Genomic DNA, 21457 nt, shown 5'->3' with positions numbered 1-21457 from the left:
TTTGTAGAGGAAGATTTTTCAGGGTATCTAGTTTGTAATATTTCCAAAAATTGGGCATCTTTAATCTACTCCTATATAGATTCTGCTCCCCCAACTCCACTAGAACTGTTCTTTTCAAATCACTAGCACCCAAGCATATCATGATACCCAACAGTTTTTATCTGCATTTTACCTAAACACACAGAATTCACCCCAGAGGATTATTCCCTTCTTCTTGAAACACTCACCTCTCTTGACTTCCATGATATCACACCCTTCTAATTTTTTTTCTTTTTTCTTACTTTACAGGTTATTATTTCTCTTCCTCCACTACTGTCTCCTCTTCTATCTGACCTAAAATGCTTCTTCTTTCTGAAACAACATCATTTACTCTCTAACTACACAGTAAAGCTTCGGGATATCAGTAGGAAATATCGGTAGAAAAGTCTTCTTTGTGAGTACTCAGTGTATCCAAGTATATGGAGACAGTTTAGTAGATTAAAAGAGTTAATTAATGTTTATCTCCTAAAAAACAATCTTACAGTGGGAAAAACAGGCAGAAAATGTTTTATGTGCTTTAAGTCCCCCAGGGAAAAGTGCTAATGACATGCAAATCTCTTCCTAGACAACAGTAAATTCCTACTGAAGAAAATTTCTCTAATTGTAAGTACTATTTTAAAAACCTTCCAACTCTGTATAGCTCTTACTGAATATCAGATAATTCATACTTTCAAAAGGCTAGAGGAGAAGCAGCAAAGTCAGATGGTCCTATAAAAAAAAATGGGTCATAAGAAAGCCCCGATCTACTTCTCTGTTGCCAGCTTAGTTTCCCACCCTTCACTTTCTCCAGCTCTGCCCACTAATTTCCTCTCCTTTTCACTGAAGGCTCCATCCCTCTCCAGCTCCTGAAGCAAACCTGACTGAGACAGGAAGCATTTCCGTAAATCTTAATACTCCAACACTCTTATTACCACTGCCTTTAAAGAATTCAGTTGCTAGAAACACCAAGATCCAGTGACTTAGTTACTAATGCTGGGCTCAGGTGTTCCTCACATTCACTCCAGTAATGATTCTTCCACCTTCCTCACCCCTGCCCCTGCCACATTCTCCATAAAACAACACTCACCAAAGACCGTGCGGGCAGGGACAGACTCTCTGTTGAGCCAGAAAGACACTTGTGACAGAATGACAGTCATGATACATGGCAAGTAGGTCTGGATCACAAAGTAGCCAATTTTTCGCTTGAGATGGAAGTGGGTTGTCATGACGACATATTCTCCTGGAGAGTAAAATTAGACATTATGCAGCCAAATAAACATTGCTGGATCAAGGTGGGCCCCAATTCAGTTCACAAAGCTCCTTAACCTTATACTCAAAACAAGACATTGCAGCACCTCTCAGGTACATGTAACCAGATCTCTTTAATAATCATGAAGTAGTACAGAGGTGGGTTTTTTTATTTTTTGGTGAAAATGTTACCAAACGCAAGTCTGTGTGCCCAATGCACAGTGACGCCAAACAATACTGAAACACATCGGAGTCTGGAGCAGAGAAAGAATTATTGTAGGGCCATGCAAGGTGATGGGAGGCTCACGCCTTAAAAACCCCGAACTCCCCAAAAGCTTTCCACAAAGCCCTTTTATAGGAAAGGTGAGGGAGGGATGTGGTTAGTTGTTGCAAACTTCTTGGTGTCAGATCCTTTGTTCTTGAGGTCAGGTCATGGTCAGGTCATGATGTTCCTGTAAACCTCCACCAAAATAGATGTTATTCTCTGTCCTGACAAGAAAAGGAAGGGGAGGCATTTATTTCGGTCTCCATGCCTCCTTGCAGCTTTTAACAAATCCCATAAGCAAAGCAATGTCATTACCGCTCAATTTACATGTTCAAGGTTCCAAGGCTCCGAGGTCAGGTCCTAGCTAAGAGGAGGGGGCACTCTGCAGGCCGGTCACCCTGTCTGGGAATGTTCATCCAGCACCCAGTCTGGGTCCTCCCACTAGTGCCCAGGCCCAGCTGAAAAGGCAGGTCTCAGCTGGTGGTGCCTGCAGGGCCAGGTCCCCGGACCCTGCCCAGCCATCATCACTGACAGAGCCAGGCGCCCAGGACCGAGCTGGCCCTCAGGCTTTTATTTAAACTGGAGAGAATCTGACACTTCCATGGACTGTGACGAATGGAGACTGCCACCACCATTACGTTGCTGAGGTGGGGATGGGGGAGAGGTTCACTGCTGCTTCAAGGCCTGAGCCTGGCCAGTGGGCAGTGGTAGAGGGGGCTCTGGAGCTCTGTGGGACACAGCCCTCAGCCTGTCCCCAGGCCCCCCAGCTTACCTGCCAGGCCCCCCAGCTCACCCACCGCCCTGAGGCCAGAAAGCCTGGAGGGCCTGGGGAGAGGGCCGCCATCCACACTCTCACCACACCCTCTGACTCGAGGACCCCTGTGAGCTGACTGTTGTCTGAGTGGGCCCTCTGAACCCCATGGCAAGGGTCTCATGCTAACCACTGCACACCTGCCCTGCCCTTGTTACATCCTAGGAGGGCACTGCAGGGGCGTGGACAGCAGCTGAGCTGAGGGGTTCACACCATCCAGTAACAGATGTCTGGCATGTGGGTGGGCAGAGGCCGGCATCTTGGGCCCCGGGCCCGGGCACCAAATGTCCCCTGTACTGGCGTGGAGGGACCATTTGGGGAGCGTGTCAAATCCTGTATCCTAGTGTGGTAGTCCCAGCCGGCCCGTCTGTCCAGGCTTGCACTGCCCCACCTCGGGGAGGACTTGGTAGGAGCAGGCAGGCCAGGCAGCTGCATTATTTCCTCCGGGGCCATTTCCTGTCCTCCCTGACCTTGGGGAGGGCAAACACCCCAGCTTCCTGGCCTCCCCTTGCTGCCAGAGGCGCCCCCACAATGCCTGTGCTGGGGCCTTGCACGTCAGATGCGATGAGCGATCACCCCTATCACAAGGTCACAATGTTCCAGCCGCAGCACCTTCAACTGGCATTTCACACCAGCAGAGGGTCTCCCAAATTCACAGTCACAACATTGCCATCTCCACTGGTCTGCTGGTCTACCTGTCAGTGTGCCTGCATGGAGACCTGAAACACCCCAGACTCAGACTCACCCAAGACGACAAGCTGCAATGTGTGTGTGTGCCTGAGGCTGCTGCAGCGCACTGCTCTTCCAGGCCTTGGGCGGCAACTGCTGGGGCAAACGGGGAGAGCGCATAAACGAGGCCAGTTCTGAGGAAAATGACCCAGGGAAACTGCCACTGTGGGGATCAGTGTGACACTGACTGTTGGTGGAATGGGACCATTAGTGTGCCCGCACTGTCCCTATTACAAAAATATATGCTTAGCAGTGTACCAACACAGCTTTCTCAGAGCAATTTTGACACGAGTTCATTCAAATATATTAATGTCCTCATGTAAATAATAATTTAAAATAATCTCTTCTATAGCATTTGCTATGTAACATTCTTAAAGTATTTAATCTTCACAATAACCCTATGAGGTCGGTACTATTGTTATACTCATTTATGGGTCAATAAACTGAGGCAAAGAGAGACTGAGCAATTTGCAGAAGATTACCCAGCTAGTAAGTAGGAGAGCCTGAATTCAACTCCAGATGGGTTGGCTCCACAGCTTATGCTTTCTAACCACTACGCTCTACTGTTTGAATGGATTTATTGGGTTAAAACCTAAAGTTCACATAGCAGAATATGGGCTGGCCTACATCACCCCTCTTCAAAATAAGAGTGAACACGTGTTAAGCTCTTACTATATACCAAACAACTTTGAGTGTTTTTGGAGTATTAACTTTATACCCTCCCATCAACTCTGTAATCCAATAGTTAATTATCAGTTAATTATAAAATTATGCTGGATTTGTCAGAAGCATTTTACATATTGAGCACTCCATCCTCCTGGAATGAATCTCTTCACCAAACTCCTAGGCCATGTTGCTCTTCTGGTTTCCCTCCTACATCATGACCTGTCCAATCTCCTTTGCTGGTTCCTTTAAATTCTCAACATTTGAGATTGTCATGACTCAGTACTCTTTTCTGTCTCACTCCCTTGGCATTCTTATCCAGGCCTGTATCTTTAAATAATATCTTCAATTTTGATAATGCCCCAATGTATATTTTCTGCCTGGGCTTCCTACTTGTTATGGGTTGAACTATGTCTCCTGGAAAGATATGGTGAATTCGTAACCCTGAATACCTCAAAATGTGACCTTCTTTAGAAAGAGGCTTGTTGCAGATATAACTAGTTAAGATGAGGTCGTACTGGAGTAGGATGGGACCTAATACACTATGACTGATGCTCTCTTTTCAAAAGAAGAGAGAGACACAGGGAGATGTGTGATGACAGAGGCAGAGACTGTAATAGGGGCGGGGCAGGTACGAGCTAGAGCAGCCCCGCTCAGCCATTGGTTGGTGTCACAGTGGGCTCCTCCCCCAAGCAAGCAACCGTTAGCAATCAACTGTCAACAAACTACCATTAGTGGTCCCACTCAACCACTGGTTGTTATTCCTTGCTCCAACAACTGATCTGATTTATTGGCCTGTTGTGTGGCAAGCAGAATGAGCTTGGGCTTGGTAACAAATTTTTGGCAAAGCTAGCCAGGAGCCTTTCTGCTTGTGGCCAGCCAGCCCAGGTTGGGGAATTTTCGGGTAAGGCCCTAGCGGCTGCTGGGTCCACTTGTCCCGAGGATCTTCCCTTCAAAATTCCCTGAAGTGGCACCGGCTGCCCCAGCGCTTGGTAGTTGGAGCAAGGAACCAACATTTGGGAGCCGATGGGCTCCCTATAGTAGGGTAAGTCACTCTGGTGTGTACAACAGGGAACATTTTCCCCTCTCAATTTGGGCTTTTGCTCTAAGGGACAAGCCAATTTGTTCATTTGATTGGGATACCCTGTTGGAGAGGGGAATCGCTGTTGGACTCTACCTGATTTGTGAACTGATTTATTTGCTTTTGTTTTGTGTTCATTTGCTTTTTTTTTTGTTTGTTTGTTTGTTTTTGTGGTACGCGGGTCTCTCACTGTTGTGGCCTCTCCCGTTGCGGAGCACAGGCTCCGGACGCGCAGGCTCAGTGGCCATGGCTCACGGGCCCAGCCGCTCCGTGGCATGTGGGATCTTCCCGGACTGGGGCACGAACCCGTGTCCCCTGCATCGGCAGGCGGACGCTCAACCACTGCGCCACCAGGGAAGCCCCATTTGCTTTTGTTTTGCGTTCATTCATGATGGAATCTGTTTGTGTCTTTGGTATTGGAATTTGCCTGTGCTTTTTGTGTTTTGTTATTCTTGAACTTATAAATATGGGAAATACTCCATCTGTCCCTAAGGAAAGCCCCTTGGGGTATATCTTAAATAAATGGGCAAAATACAGCTATGGGCCTATGACTAAGGAAGAGATGATATTCTATAGTAATAGTGTGTGGTCCCAATATACGTTAGGATCAGGAGAGTGATGGCCCTTGAATGGATCACTTAATTATTATACAATCTTGCAATTACAATTGCTTTGTGAAAGAGCATGTAAAAATGATGAGATTCCATATGTAGAAGTATTTATGCTATTGAATCAGGAGGGAAAGAAGTCAGATAGCTGCCACCTTATGGTACAGCTGTCTGAAAGGAAAACTAAGAGAAAACCTGTTCTACAAAAGGGAGAGGGGGAAAGTGAGAGTGAGGACATGTTATTTCAAAACTTAAAACCCCCTCTGGCCAACCTGGCTCCTCCACTGGCCGAGCAGACTGCAACAGCAGTTGTTCCGACAACCCCCATGCCACCAACATATTCACGGCCCCCTGTTTCCCCTACTTATGGGGATCAATTAGAAGTTTCTATGTTAACCCTCGTGGCACAGGGGCCTGGTTTGGTGTCACCATCTAAGACCCAACAGGCCACCCAATTTGGACTGGGAGCCACTTTCGGAGCAGGGCAATTTCCCTTGTGCCAATATCCCATAGGAAGCCTTAGTGCAGATGGCCAACAAACTGTGTTTCTATGGATGCACAAGCCATTCTCAACTTCAGATTAATTGGAAAAACCATAACCCTACATACCAAGAGGACCCCCTCCATATGACTGAACTTCTCACTTCTATCTTTGCCACTCACCATCCCTCTTGGGCAGACATTCACACTCCTATGAATATGATGCTTACTGGGGTTGAAAGAAGGATGGTTGTTGACAAGGCTAGAAAGGAATCACACCAGCTCCATCTACCAGACCCAGATGAAGCTCTAGAAGCAAATCTGGCAGTTCGTATTGCTGAGCCTGACTGGGATCCTAATGGGGCATGCCGCTTCTAGAATATTATAGGAAATGTGTCTTAGTGAGTCTTAGAAAGGGAGTACCCAGGCAAAAGAGCTTAGACAAAATTCAGGAGATACACCAAAAACCAAATGAGGATCCATCAGAATTTCTAGAAAGAATTTATCAAGCTTATAGGTGCTACACTGATGCAGACCCTGAGGCCCCCCAAAATATGAGAATGGTAAATGTGACATTCATTGGGCAAAGTGCCCCAGGTATAAGAAGAAAATTACAAAAGTTTGATGGTGTACTTGGAATGAACCCTTCTCAATTGGTAGACGTTGCTTTTAACGTGTTCAACAGCAGGGCACAACGACAGAAGCAAGAGGATGCAAGATGGAACGCCGCTTTGCTGGCAGCAGCATTGGATTTCCGGAAGGCTACTAACCCGGAGAAAGGTAAGCCACCACTGGGGAGAGAACAATGCGCTTACTGCAAGGAGGAAGGGCATTGGAAAAAAGATTGCCCTAGGCTGAAGAATAAGAAAGAAAACAATAAAAGAAAGATAGGAGCCTCTCATATGGTAGAAAGGGAGGAACATTCTGATAATGAATGAAGAGGCCCGGGGCTCCCTTGGACTTGAGGCGTCCAATTTCAATTTCCCCACAGGAGCCCCAGGTAACTTTGACAGTGGGGGCCAAGTTGACTGACTTTCTGATAGATACAGGTGCAACATACTCTGTGGTAAACACCAAGGTGGCACAGAAAACATCTCAATCCATCCTGGTCACAGGAGTTTCTGGAGAAGTACAAAATCGTTTTCTTACAACCTCTAGAATGCCAATTAGGGGACCTCACCCCGAAACACAGTTTCTTATATATGCCAGTGTGTCCAGTCACTCTTCTGGGCCGAGATCTCCTTTGTAAATTAAATGCTCTAGTAACTTAACTTTTTCGCCAGGACAGCTTGACATCAGGGTCCCACCACAGTACGCTATAAGCCTACAGATGGCACTTATGGATGTCCCAGAAAAGGAGACAGAGCTCTTTCCCCCTGAGGTCTATGAAAAGGTGAGGCCACAAGTATGGACTGATGGCACCCCAGGGAAGGCCAAAAACACATGGCCGATACAAATCCCATTGAAAAGGGATGCTGGGACACCTAATCTAAAACAATACCCTCTGAGGCAAGAGGCCCAAAAGGAAATTCAGCCAATTCTCGAAAAGTTTTTGAAAATAGGACTGAATAAAACTTGTCCCCATATAACAGCCTTATTTTCCTGGTCAAAAAGCCAAACTCAGCCGGGTATTGCTTTGTCCAAGACTTGAGGGCTATTAATGATATAGTCCAAGATCTGCACCCTGTGGTACCTAATCCATACACTCTGCTTACAACTATTCTGGGAGAATACAGCTGGTTCTCAGGTTTGGACTTGAAGGATGCTTTTTTCTGCATTCCTATTGCAGAAGAATCACAGCAACTGTTTGCTTTTGAATGGCAGGACCCAGAAATACAGGTAGTCTAACAGTATTGTTGGACAGTCCTGTCTCAAGGATTTAAGAATTCCCCTACCTTGTTTGGGGAAATGTTGGCTAGGGACCTTAGAAACTTAATATTGGATGAAGGACTTATACTCCAATATGGGACAATTTGCTTATAGCAGGCCCTACATATGATAAGTGTCTATAAAATACCATTAGAACCCTAAACTATTTGGCCAATTGTGGATATAAGGTCTCCCAGAAAAAAGCCCAAATATGTAAGCAACAAGTCACGTATCTGGGCTTTGTCCTTTCCCAAGGACAGTGGGGTCTTTTGAGTAACAGAAAACGGGAAATTGCAGGCTTGGGAACACTCAAGGCTTGCAGACAGCTGAGGGGGTTTCTGGGAATGGCAGGGTTCTGTCAGGTTTGGATCCCAAACTATGGGCTCATAGTAAAGCCCCTCTGTGAGGCTTTAAAGGGACATGATTTTGAGCCCCTTACTTGGACTACAGGATGCCAAACAGCCTTTGAAACAATAAAAACAAAGTCAGTCTCAGCCCTGGCTTTGGAACAACCAGACTTAAAGAAACCTTTCAAATTGTATGTCCATGAGAGATAAGGCATAAGTCTTGGGGTGTTAATTCAAACTCCGGGGAATAGCCCTCAACCTATTGCCTGCTTCTCAAGACAGGCTAGAACAGACTGTTAAGGGATGACCCCTCTGCCTTCGAGCTGTAGCAGCTACTTGTGACATATTTCAGGAAGCTGAGAAGTTTACCCTGGGGCAACCCACCACTGTGTATGTTCCTCACCATGTCCTTTCTTTACTGGAGCAGAAAGGGGGCTATTGGCTGACTTCGGGGAGAATGGGAAAGTCCAAGCCATTCTCCTGGACAATCCCAACGTAAGACTTCAGGTCACTTCAGCCCTAAATCCAGCCACATCTCTCCGGATTGATGTTGCACAATCCCCAGAGCACGACTGCCTACAAATCATCAAGCTAGTGTATTCTAGCAGACCTTGGCTGAACCAGATATGAAATTGTTCACCGATGGAAGCAGCTTCATGGACCAAGGTAGGTGATGCACTAGGTATGTGATGGTAACCCTTGAAAGGATTGTTGAAGCAGAAGCCCTGCCCCCAGGGAGCTCAGCTGGGAAGGCAGAAATCATTGCTCTGACAAGAGCCCCCCCACCTCCTCGCTAAAGGGAAGCAAGTAAATATATACACAGACTCTCACTATGCATTCTCTGTGGTGCATGCCCACGGGGTGAACTGGAAAGAAAGGGGGCTTCTCACTTCAAACAATAAAGACATAAAACATGCTTCTGAAATCCTGTCACTATTAGAAGCAGTCCATAAGCCCTCACAAGTGGCTGTAATGCACTGCCCAGGCCACCAGAAGGGTGAGACTCATATAATAAAGGGCAGTCCGTTAGCTGACCAAGCTGCAAAGAAAGCAGCAAAGAAATGGGGTTAACAATCCATGATAGGGTCACTTCTCCCACAGATCGACTTGTCAAGATACCAGTCAGTGTATTCAGGAAAGGAGAAGGAGAGAGCCAAAGAGTGGGGATTCACTCTCGATCATACCTCACTTGGCTAGAAATGTAAAGTACAAGGAATTGTTTTGATTCCTGAGGCCCTCTTGGACACTGTGCTGCAGCACCTTCATAATAGTGCCCATTACGGGAGAGATGCCACCTTACAACAGATTCAAATATATATAATGGGGCCTAACCTACAAAGGGCCATCCAGCAAGTCACTCAAAATTGCATGATTTATGCTAAAAATAACACAAAGACTGCTGTCACACTTCCCCAGATGGGGACTCAGCACAGAGGAACCTACCCCACCGAGGACTGGCAAATAGACTTTACTCAAATGCCTTGAGCCACAGGAAATTTCAGGTACCTGCTAGTATTTATGGACACTTTTTCAGGAAGGGTGGAGGCATATTGCCCCAGGACAGAAAAAGCCTCCAAAGTGGTTAGAGTCCTCCTTAAGGACATTATCCCCTGATCTGGAGTGCCTAACTCCCTTCAAAGTGATAATGGGCCTGCTTTTGTCTCTAGCATAACCCAACAAGTGGCTAAAGCACTGCAAATGAATTGGAAGATACATTCATCCTGGAGACTACAATCAACAGGAAAAACCGAGAGAATGAATTATACATTAAAAAGGAGCATTGCTAAAATACGTCAAGAGACTAATTTAACTTGGGATAAGGCCTTGCCAGTTGCCCTGCTATGGATCAGAGTGGCTCCCAGAAGCAGGCTTAAATTGAGACCCTTTGAAATATTGTATGGTAGGCCATTCCAGGTGTCTGCCCAGGTGGGAGAATCTATAAATGCTCTGAAAGATCTAGCAGTTGCCAATTATGTTAAAGCTCTGGGCACTATACTAACCTCTGTTCATGAGTTTGTTGCCAGCAGGTGTGCCCATACAACTGATGTAACGTTACATCCTTTCCAGCCCAGAAACTGAGTCCTCCTTAAAACCTGGAGGGAACAAGGGACTGAGCACCAGCTGACCGCAAGGTGGACAGGACCACATGTGGTATTACTTATCACACACTCATCTGTCAAGTTAGCTGGAGTAAAGCCATGGATTCATCACACTCGGGTTAAAGCAGCACCACTGTCATCAGAAAATGACCCAACTCCTGACAGGCCTAGAGAGCAATGGGTTTATGAACCCTTAGAAGACTTAAGATTGCTCTTCAAAAAGAGTAAGTATTGGGCTTCCCTGGTGGCGCAGTGGTTGAGAGTCCGCCTGCCAATGCAGGGGACACGGGTTCGTGCCCCGGTCCGGGAGGATCCCACATGCCGCGGAGCGGCTGGGCCCGTGAGCCGTGGCCGCTGAGCCTGCGCGTCCGGAGCCTGTGCTCCGCAACGGGAGGGGCCACAATGGTGAGAGGCCCACGTACCGCAAAAAAAAAAAAAAAAAAGTAAGTATTGAGATTAAAATTTCATTGTAGAAGGAATTTCATCAGGTTCAAATGGTTGTAGATAAAAAGAATTGTATTGCTTACTAACATTTTTAAGGAATATTCTCGACCCAAAACTGATCAATTCCACTTCACAATCACCCCCTCATCTCCCCTGTTCAGTGGGAAGTAGCCAGAAAAATCGTCACCCCTTTTCCCACAAGATTGTGGAATGGACATTGACAGTGGGGAATTGTAATAGTGGTGGGGCAGGCGTGAGCTATAGCAGCCCCGCTCAGCCATTGGTCAGTGTTGCAGTGGGCCCCTCCCCCAGGTAAGCAACTGTCAATGAGCGACCCGTCAGTGGTCCTGCTCAGTCATTGGTCAGCACTACAGTGGACCCCTCCCCCTCCCCCTCTACTGTATAAAAGGAGCCTCCAGAAGCAACCAACCCAGCCAGCACCTTGGCTTCAGACTTCTAGCCTCCAGAACTAGGAGACATAAATCTCTGTTGTTTTAAGCCATTCAGTTTATGGTACTTTGATATGGCAAACCTAGGGTTCCCTATAATGCTCTACACCTATATATTCCATTACCCATTAGATATCACCACTTGGGGATCTAATAGGTATCTTGACCTAACATGTCCAAATCTTAGCTCTTACTGTCTCCATTTCCTACCCCCTCCAAACTATCCCTTCCAACAGATTTTCCTATCTCAGTAAATGGTAGCTCTCAGGAGCACAAATCAAAATTCTTCAAAATCTTTAACATCATCGACCACTCCCTCTCCCTCCCTCGTACATGTTTCCATGTGTGCATACACAAATGCAGACACGGGCACATTGATACATTGACAGTTCTTCAAAATATATTTATAATTTGAGCATTTCTCACCACTTCCGCTGTTACCACTTTGGACTAAGCTACCATCATCTCTTACTTAGAGTACTGTAATAGCTTCCTAATGTGCCTTGCCTCTGTACTTGTCCCCTTCAATGCATTCTTAGCATACCAGCCAAAATGAGTCTATTATAATAAAAGTCAGATTCAGTCTTTCTTTTGCTTAAGGCTCCCCAATAGTTTCCCATCTCTCAAAGAGTAAAAGGCAAATTTCCCCAAAGAGTCTCCAAAGGTCCATGCAATCTGATTGCTCTACTACCTTTCTTGTTAGAGCGTCTTATTTTTCACCTCTCTCTCTCTCTCTCTCTCTCTCTCTGTCTCTCTCTCTCCCCCCCCCCCATTTGGTTTCAGTATGTCTCCCAAATGAGTCAATTTTCCACTTTCCTACCTCACCCACTCCCTTGTACCTAAGCCTAGGAAGCACCATCTGGTTAGCCAAAGCTCAATATACAATCCATATTGTGTGTATTCACATTCTAGCTTGTTTATGTGAACATGAAAAATACAAGTAGGCTTAGTTTTAATTTAGCAAAGAACTATCATACAAAATTATAGAGTTTCTTCATTACAACATTGGGATTGCTTTTTTTTCTCTCTGCCGCTTTTTCAATCCTTTTATTTCTTTGTTCCCCACCCCCTCCCCCTCTCTCCTCCTTCTCCCCCTCTCTCCTATCTGTGTACATTTCAACTGCTTTCTTTCCCTGTCCTTCTGTTCACTCTTTTTCTCAGCTGAGGAGGCACTGAAGATTTATTTTTAACAATAGTTGGACTTTGATTAGCTTGGGGAATTTCCTCCCCTTCCGCATATTAGTCTCACACACCTGAATTCCTTCCTGTCTATTAATCCTATATCTGATCATGTAAAATATTTAATATTTATGAATATTTATTATATATTTTATATAAGTTATATTCTGTAGATCTGAAAGGAAAGCAAGTGGACTTTTCAAGAGCTTATCAAATTAGCCATTGTTTTAAATAACTGAATATATTTTCTTAAGCCTCTCCTTTTCTATCCTTCTTTCCTTCAATTTCTATCTTGTTGTTTCTCTTCCAAAGAAGCAAAGAGAGTGATTTAAGATCAGGAAGGTTTAGCAGCTACCCACAGAAGAGAACACCTTTGTGAAAATCCCAGATCTAAGAAGTAAAGCTGAAGCAGCACCCATCTGGGGCATGAAAACCAAGAAAAGTGACATTAGAAGGATAACAGAAGTGGTATCAATTTGTCACCTTCTTCCTTCCCCCAGGCCAGCTCAGTGCAGCACCTAGAGGGTACCTCTGAGCCTATGGTTTCTCCAGTGGGGAAATGAGAACCCAAGGCAGATATCCAGGTTTCCTGGGCATTCCTCTGGAGGCCCACTTCTGCTTTGCCTCATGGGGAACGCTCTGGGAATTGGCAGGGCCAGATAATTTGGGGTCAGCTAGCACAAGGGAATATGGCATACCTTATAGCCAACATTGTGCGAATCTTGGAGGTGGTATCAGGTCCCCTGCCAGCATCATTGCCTGATCAAAAGTACAGTCAGCAGTCTAAATTCAACTGCAAGGGAACCCAACCTCTGAGAGCAGCCCACAGCTCTGGCATACAGAGGAGTAAATACAAAAGCCCCGCCCAACAGCAGAGCTCAAGCCAACTGCAGAACTCTAGCAGAGCCCTCTTCCAGTGGCAGTGAGCCACGCAATAGGGCCACGTCCCTTGGTGGCTGTTGCCTCACTGCACCAAAATGGTGACCTCAGGGGTCAACTGCTGCTCTGGCTAAGCAGTCATGGGGTTTTGGCGCCCCCCCCCCCCGCCCACAGAATGGCATCTGCAGGTGGGTCAAAACACACCTGCCACGCTGCTCTTATTTTCTGATTTGTCTTCACTTACCTATGTTCCAAGTCTAAACAAATAATATACACAATGACAGTAATGAGAGTTTTTCTAACAAATGGTCAAATTTCTAGGAAAGATGCAAAAATAAGATCAGGCTCCTCTTAGAAAATTAATGTAAATATTGCAAATAAGGGAAAATGGAGTCAGTGCTGAAGTAGGGAACAGTGTGAAGAACTAGCCACCAATTTAGAGAAATTTCATTCATTTATTTAACACATGTTTGAATCTGGAGCAAAGAGCAGGAGCTCTCTGCTTAGAACTACTTCATGCTGAGTACTGACAGCTTTCAGAGAGAAAACCACTCATACAAAACAGAACACCCACAGATTGTGGGATTTTCTCTGGCCCAACTTCCCATTAGTATGTTGGACCCCACATAGAGGAGCATACCAGAATTCAGAAAGGAATGCCCATAATTTATAGTCACATGAAAACAATATACATTTATGTGAGGTAATATTTATATGGTTTCTAAACCAAAGGGTGTCAAATAATATACAGCAAAAAGTCCACCTCCTTCAAACCATTTCATTTCTCCTTCCTTTAACTACAATTAACAGCTTCTTGTGTATATTCTAGAAATACTATTCCTATACTAATATATATCCTTATAGTCTTTGGTGGTTTTATATTTGCTATTTTCACTCAACAGTATATCCTGAAGATATTCCCATTGAACTTCCTCATTCCTTCTTACACCTGCATAGTTTACTGATATACATTGTATCATGTTTACAAAACTAATTTGCTATTATAATCTAATATCTGCAATAACCCTACTTTCAAATAAGGTCACATTCTGAGGCACTAGGGTGCAGGATTTCAACATATCTTTTGGGGAGACATAATTCAATCCATAACATCTGCATTGCCAAGAGTGAAGGGAAACTGATAATGAGAGTGTGAACTGTTTCACCTTTTAGAATGGCAATTTGTCAATATGTATTTAAAAATTTTTAAATGTGTCTACTTTCTGAAAGAGCAATCTCAATATTTTGTTTTTATCCTAGGCAGGTAATTACATAGGAACAAAATGCTATATGGAAAAAGAAGGTCTTTGCAGTGTTCTTTATAGCATTAAAACGGAAAATAATCATAGGTAATTGGTTAAATGGATTATGATCCAGTAAGATGAAGATATTATTGAGTTTCACAGTGAAATGCTATGCTTCCCACTGATAGCAACACTTATCATTGTCAAGAAGGCTGGCTGTGGCCTCAGATGATGGCCTTTTAATTTTCTTTTTAAATTTAGAGTAAAACTAAAACAGGTAATAATTAATATATGCCCATTCTAATTGTTAAAATATTATTACTAACTACTTAGAACTAACAACAAAAAACAAATGTTGGTGAGGATGTGTGGAAATGGAAACCCTCATGTACTCTTGGTGGGAATGTATACTGCTGCAACTACTATGGAAAACAGTATGGAGTTTCCTCAAAAAATTAAAAATGGGGGACTTCCCTGGTGGTCCAGTGGCTAAGACTCCACGCTCCCAATTCAGGGGGCCCGGTTTCAATCCCTGGTCAGGGAACTAGATCCCACATGTCAAAACTAAGAGTCTGTGGGCTTCCCTTGTGGTGCAGTGGTTGAGAGTCCGCCTGCCGATGCAGGGGACACGGGTTTGTGCCCCAGTCCAGGAAGTTCCCACATGCCGTGGAGCAGCTGGGCCCATGAGCCATGGCCGCTGAGCCTGCGCGTCCAGAGCCTGTGCTCCGCAATGGGAGAGGCCACAGCAGTGAGATGCCTGTGTACTGCAAAAAAAACTCAAAAACAAACAAACAAGAAAACTAAGAGTTCACATGCTGCAACTAAAAGATCCTGCATGCCACAACTAAGACCTGGTGCAGCCAAATAAATAAATAAATAGATAAATAAATAAATATTTTTTAAAAAATAAAAATGGAACTACTATACGATCCAGCAATTCCACTTATGGGTATTTATCTGAAGAAAATGAGAACACTGGCTTAAAAAGATATATACACCTCCATCTTCACTGCAGCATTATTTACAATAGCCAAGACATGGAAACAACCAAAGTGTCTCTCCATGGATGAATGGATAAAGAAGATGTGGTATATACAGATACAATGGAATATTATTCAACCATAAAAAGAAAGAATTTTTGCAGTTTGCAACAACATGGATGGACCTTGGGGACATTATGCTAAGTGAAATAAGTCAGACAGAGCAAGACAAATATTGTATCTCACTTACATGTGGAATCCAAAAAACAAAACAAAATGAACAAAAAACCAAGCTCATAGATACAAAGAATAGATTACTGGTTGCCAGAAGCCAAGGGTAGGTGTTAGGTGAAATGGGTGAAAGGAAACAGAAGGTACAAACTTCCAGCTGTAAAGTAAATAAGTCCTTGGGGTGTTATGTACAACATGGTAACTATAGTTAGAATACTATACTACACATTTGAAAGCTGTTAAGAGTAGATCTTAAAAGTTTTCATCACAAGAAAAAAATTCTATAACTATGTATAGTGATGGACGTTAACTAGACTTCCTGTGGTGATCATTTCATAATACATACAAATATTGAATCATAATGTTGTACACCTGAAACTAATGTCAATTATATCTGAATAAAAATATATCACTGGGCTTCCCTGGTGGCACAGTGGTTGAGAATCTGCCTGCGAATTCAGGGGACACGGGTTCGAGCCCTGGTCTGGGAGGATCCCACATGCCGCGGAGCAACTAGGCCCGTGAGCCACAACTACTGAGCCTGCGCGTCTGGAGCCTGTGCTCTGCAACAAGAGAGGCCGTGATAGTGAGAGGCCCGCGCACCGCGATGAAGAGTGGCCCCCACTTGCCGCAACTAGAGAAAGCCCTCGCACAGAAACGAAGACCCAACACAGCAAAAATAAATTAATTAATTAATAATAAAAATATATCACTAGCTTGTGTGTACATTTTATTTGGATCCTGTACACTTAGTAACAAGAAAACATGCTTACAATATAAAATTACATAAAAAACAGCTTATAAAACAGTATCAATATTATGGCCCCATTTATATAAAAACATATTTATATTAAAAGTGCAAAGAGAACCTTCTTAAAGGTTACACACCAAAATGTATAATAATCAGTTAATGCACAAAATTCTTCTAAAAAGTTTTTTTCTAGATGGTGGAATTAAAGAATATTTTAATTTACATTTTTTGTTCCTCTGATATTTCTAATTTTTCTATCATGAACGTGTGATAAAGACTAAACAAACAGTGGCTTAACCAAATGAAATGGGGCTGCTTGAATTGCTAATGATGGGTCTCAAAAGTTGATACCAGGTGAGCAGTGCTAAGGAGGGATGGGGAAGTCAGGAGAGTGAACAGATGCTATAGCCCCAGGAATTCTCTCCCTTCTACGGAGTGGACCTCCAGGGCCCCTGGGTTACCCTTGGTCTCTAGGGGTCTGCCTTGCTGTGCTGGGATGCACAGAGCCTTCATCAGGAGCCTGGATACTCTTTGCTTACAGGCTGGGGTGGGAGGGAGGGGAGGGTCTGATCTCAGATGGGAGGTCATTTGCAGCAGCAGCGGCACCCCACAGCAGGAGGTGGCTTCTGCTCAAAAATGCAAGGGTCACAGTAGGACAGTAAAAATACACTTTGTACATGCAGGCACTAAAGGTCCTCCTCCCTCTACCTGCTTGGAGAGAACAGAACTGGCCAGGTGGGTACTTTCTCCTCACCCCCACAGATCAGCTGACCTTCTCCAAGAGATCATGTTCTCACAAACCTCTGGTCTTTTGAAACTCTGTATTGCCATTCTCAAGAATAGCCTTTCGGGCTTCCCTGGTGGCGCAGTGGTTGAGAGTCCGCCTGCCAATGCAGGGGACACGGGTTCGTGCCCCGGTCCAGGAAAATGCCACATGCCGCGGAGCGGCTGGGCCCGTGAGCCACGGCCGCTGAGCCTGCGCATCCGGAGCCTGTGCTCCGCAACGGGAGAGGCCACAACAGTGAGAGGCCCGCGTACCGCACAAAAAAAAAAAAAAAAAGAAAAAGAATAGCCTTTCCCCACACCAAGTTCCAAATCTCTAAATCCTGTTGTCCTTTAAATCCATTTCAAATGCTGCTTTTTTTTACATTCTAGCCCCTGGTCCTAGGATGGAGGGAGAACAGACCACAGACATACTGTAACACTATGAGAGGGAACAGCAGTGCCCAGCTAATGAAAAAAAGGACAAGAGTACCCTACTTCATTTATAATTGTGGATTCAGAGATCTTCCATGGAGACAAGTGTTGAAAGTTCCCACCCTTTCATGGCAAAAAATATTGTAAGATATGTGGGCCCCTAAGATATACTCCATTTTGTCAAATACCCTAAAGTTAGTTGGGATTCAGGGTGTGTCCTTCCTCAGGCCCCTACAACTGGTCAGTTTCCAAATAGATAGGACTTAAGGCTACAGAACAAGCCTCTAAATACCATTTATCAATATCCAAGGAAGAGCCATTGAGAGGACCTGGCAATGTTTGCCAGACACACTTGTTTCTGAAATGGGTGATTCATTTAAGAAAATAATTCCATGGCTCATTCCTGGACCTCCTGGCTGTGTTCTGGACCCTCCTGGGGTTATTACATTGCCACCTCTGTATTGGCGGAGTTAAGCAAATATCTTCATGAAAACTTTAGGATCAAAGTTTAGCTCTCCCACTATCATGGCTTCCCTCTGCTTTCTCTTCTACCACAGTCCAGCCCTAATGACCTCGACCTAACTCACGAAGAGACAGCAGGGCATCATGGTTAAAAGCATGATCTTGGAAGCCAATCTGCCTGGGTTCAGATCTTGGCTCTGACATTACATAACTGTGACATGGAACAAATTACTAAACATCTGTATGCCTCAGTTTCCTTAAGATAATAGTACCTACCTCACAAGACTGTTTTATTAACATAAGTTATTATAAGCACTTAAAACAGTGACTGGTATGTGGTACAGGTTACAAAAATGCTTGCTAAATAAAATAAATAAATACCTGTACTAGACCGGATTATTTCTGTCCCAACAACATGGCCCAGCAGGTCATATTGATTCAGTCGAGAGCCATCCTGTGCCACTTCCACAGATTTGTTCTTCCCAAGAGTCCAAGAGTAAACTACTTCGGCTGTTGTATAGGCATCTAAGGCAGAAAAAAGTCAAGAAGGAGAAGTGAAGGGAAAGGAAAATGATTATTTTTGATACTAAACTTGCATGAGATTGAAATACAACTTCCATCCCAAAAGAGTTTTAGGTATGTGGTATATCTTCAACTGAAGTACATTTATCCATGCATGTATTAAGTACTTGTTGAACAATTACTAACAGTTTATGCTGGACACACAGAAATAAACCCAAAGTGGTCACTTGCTTCAATGACTCACAGTCTTCTGGACTGCCAATAAATTGTTAAACTTTTCCTTCTCTTGGAGGATAGAGAGTAGGGGCAAGGGGAGGAATGGTTAAAATATTACCTAATGCAGATGTCACAAATTCAAATGCCCACAGGAACTAGAGAGGTATCTTAAATGACCAAATCAGGCTACTTGTAGGAAAAATAAACTGCTAGAAATGTAATACAATTTTCTTTAACTAATTATGGGGTGAACATATGAAATAATGTAAAATATCATACTGGGGATGTTTTAAATTAAAAGTGAAAAATTACAAATTAAAAAAGCAATAATTAATGATTACAGTTTTATTTTGAAATGTATTACCACTTTAATTTTGCAAACCAGAAACCTGCCACCATTTCTTCTGCATCAGGGTATTAATGGCAGGTCTTGTATTTGGAATTCCAATGTTGAGTACAGAATTTAGTACAGATTAATTTTAACAGGGGTGTGGGTAAGGAAACGGTGAGGGAATGAGGAGTAAGGTTATTTAGTTTTAGTCAGTATCTTAAAAGAATAGAGTTGCTTTCTTTCCAGACACAGATTAACTCTTTGCACAGTGGGTTTTATATTTGGGGTGAGCACTTTGCCCTAACTCAGATATCTAGGCTCATAGGGAAACTGACAACCATACTGCTCATACTGCTCCTCTTCATTCATTTTTGAGCTGTTTATTGTTCAAGTCATTGGGAGGTATCCAGCTCATGGTGGCAGCTATTATGTCCATAATATGCTCTACTTAAACCTTTTACCACAAAGCAAATACAAAACTTTGCAATGCTGGATATGTATTTCATAAAAGTCTGACATTAACACTTACATATATTAATTGTGATCTGCTTATGTTACATTTTTTAGGACTTTTTTCAATATATTCAAGTAAACCATTTTCTGATTTGCTTATAATGGACAACATGCCCAAAAGTTGTTCATTCACATCAAAATTCTCTTTGAAATTATGAGAAAATACACATAACTATCATAAGTGACAAAAGAAAATGCCACAGGAAATCTAACTTTTAAACATAATGTGCCCTGTATATGGTCTCAGTCATTTCTTCAACTCACTGACAAAAATACTTCTGGTTCAATGTATAATTTCTACTGCAATTAAAGACATTTTTATGAATCTTGTGTCTATAAAATATTTTGATGCCTGTGAAGGTATATTGCTTAATTAATGCATAACTGCTTTTCCCAGCAGCAACACTTAATGTATATATTCAAATACAAAACCTGTTGAACTTTCAGTCTATTTAACAAAATTAAGATTTTCATTGTACATCTTTTTTAATATATCAATTATGGTTCTTATAATGGACTGCATAATGTTGATATCTGAAGTTTTATTTTTCAACAAAAGCATACTGTGTATGCATAGAAACAGTGTATAAATAGTCTTCATTTTTATTAGGAAATGCAAACTTGCCACCTTTTTTGAAATAGTCCTTTCAGTCTATCTTTAATTTATTTATTTTAAATTTTTACAGCTATGGGTACAAGAACTATGTCACTTTCCTCTTAATTCAACTAGGAGCTCTTAAATCTATCAATTAAGTGAGTTGATTAATGGCAACTGACATTAGACCTTGTTTTCAGGGAGAGAGCAGAAAGTGCCCACATACAAGGGACAGCCACTACTCAGCCCCAGCTGTTTGTGGCCAGGTGGGGATTTGAGTCCAATCTTCTGATTTCATAAAATAATAAACAAATCTGGAATTTTGTATGACATCTCCCAAATTTCAAATCTTGGAGGATAATTTTGAAGGTTACTAACACTGTATAGATCAAATAAATGACATCTGCAAACCACCAACTTGTAACCTCTTGTCTCGAGGTTTTCCCCTATGGATGGCTGTGGTCTTTTGTGATTCTGTTTTGGAAACAAAGCATCCTCTGCTGCCTATGGGGTATCTAGGGCTCCCAACTAAAATTGAGATCTTTAAACTACAATCACCAAGAAGAAAGGGATATCATCTCCTCAGGACTCTTCTCACACACCTAAAACTTATACTAAGACTATTAAGTGAGGACTATCACAAGGCTATTAATAAAATGTGATTTCACAAGGTCCTTGTCCTCTCATTTTCCCCAGTGCCTTCTAACCTTAATATATATGTTTGGGTTCTACTATGCCTAAACATATAATTACCTGTATATGTCTTCTTTTGTTTATTTTTATTTTTTTATACAGCAGTTTCTTATTAGTCATCAATTTTATACACATCAGTGTATACATGTCAATCACAATCACCCAATTCATCACACCACCATCCCCAGCCCCCGGCAGCTTTCCCCCCATGGTGTCCATACATTTGTTCTCTACATCTGTGTCTCAATGTCTGCCCTGAAAACCGGTTCATCTGTACCATAGTTCTAGGTTCCACATACATGCGTTAATATACAATATTTGTTTTTCTCTTTCTGACTTACTTCACGCTGTATGACAGTCTCTAGATCCATCCACGTCTCAACAAATGACCCAATTTCGTTCCTTTTTATGGCTGAGTAATACTCCATTGTATATATGTACCACATCTTCTTTATCCATTCGTCTGTTGATGGGCATTTAGGTTACTTCCATGACCTGGCTATTGTAAATAGTGCTGCAATGAACATTGGGGTGCATGTGTCTTTTGGAATTA

The 21457-nt window shown here is 43.2% G+C and overlaps 1 protein-coding gene across 1 annotated transcript in view; it reads right to left on the bottom strand.

The window, feature by feature from the left end:
- Window positions 1-21457, bottom strand: part of GABRA3 (gamma-aminobutyric acid type A receptor subunit alpha3) — a 151687-nt gene that overhangs the window by 18019 nt on the left and 112211 nt on the right. The window contains exons 6-7 of the mRNA XM_019939255.3: window positions 18416-18559; window positions 1106-1258 (exon numbers count right to left, since the gene is read on the bottom strand). Coding sequence (XP_019794814.2) covers window positions 1106-1258; window positions 18416-18559 — 297 coding nt within the window. The remainder of the gene's footprint in view (window positions 1-1105; window positions 1259-18415; window positions 18560-21457) is intronic.

Source organism: Tursiops truncatus, chromosome X (genome assembly GCF_011762595.2).
Source record: "Tursiops truncatus isolate mTurTru1 chromosome X, mTurTru1.mat.Y, whole genome shotgun sequence".
Taxonomy (NCBI): Eukaryota; Metazoa; Chordata; class Mammalia; order Artiodactyla; family Delphinidae; genus Tursiops; species Tursiops truncatus.
The sequence above is the reverse complement of the archived record's forward strand: the minus strand, read 5'-3'. Positions and strand labels throughout refer to the sequence as shown.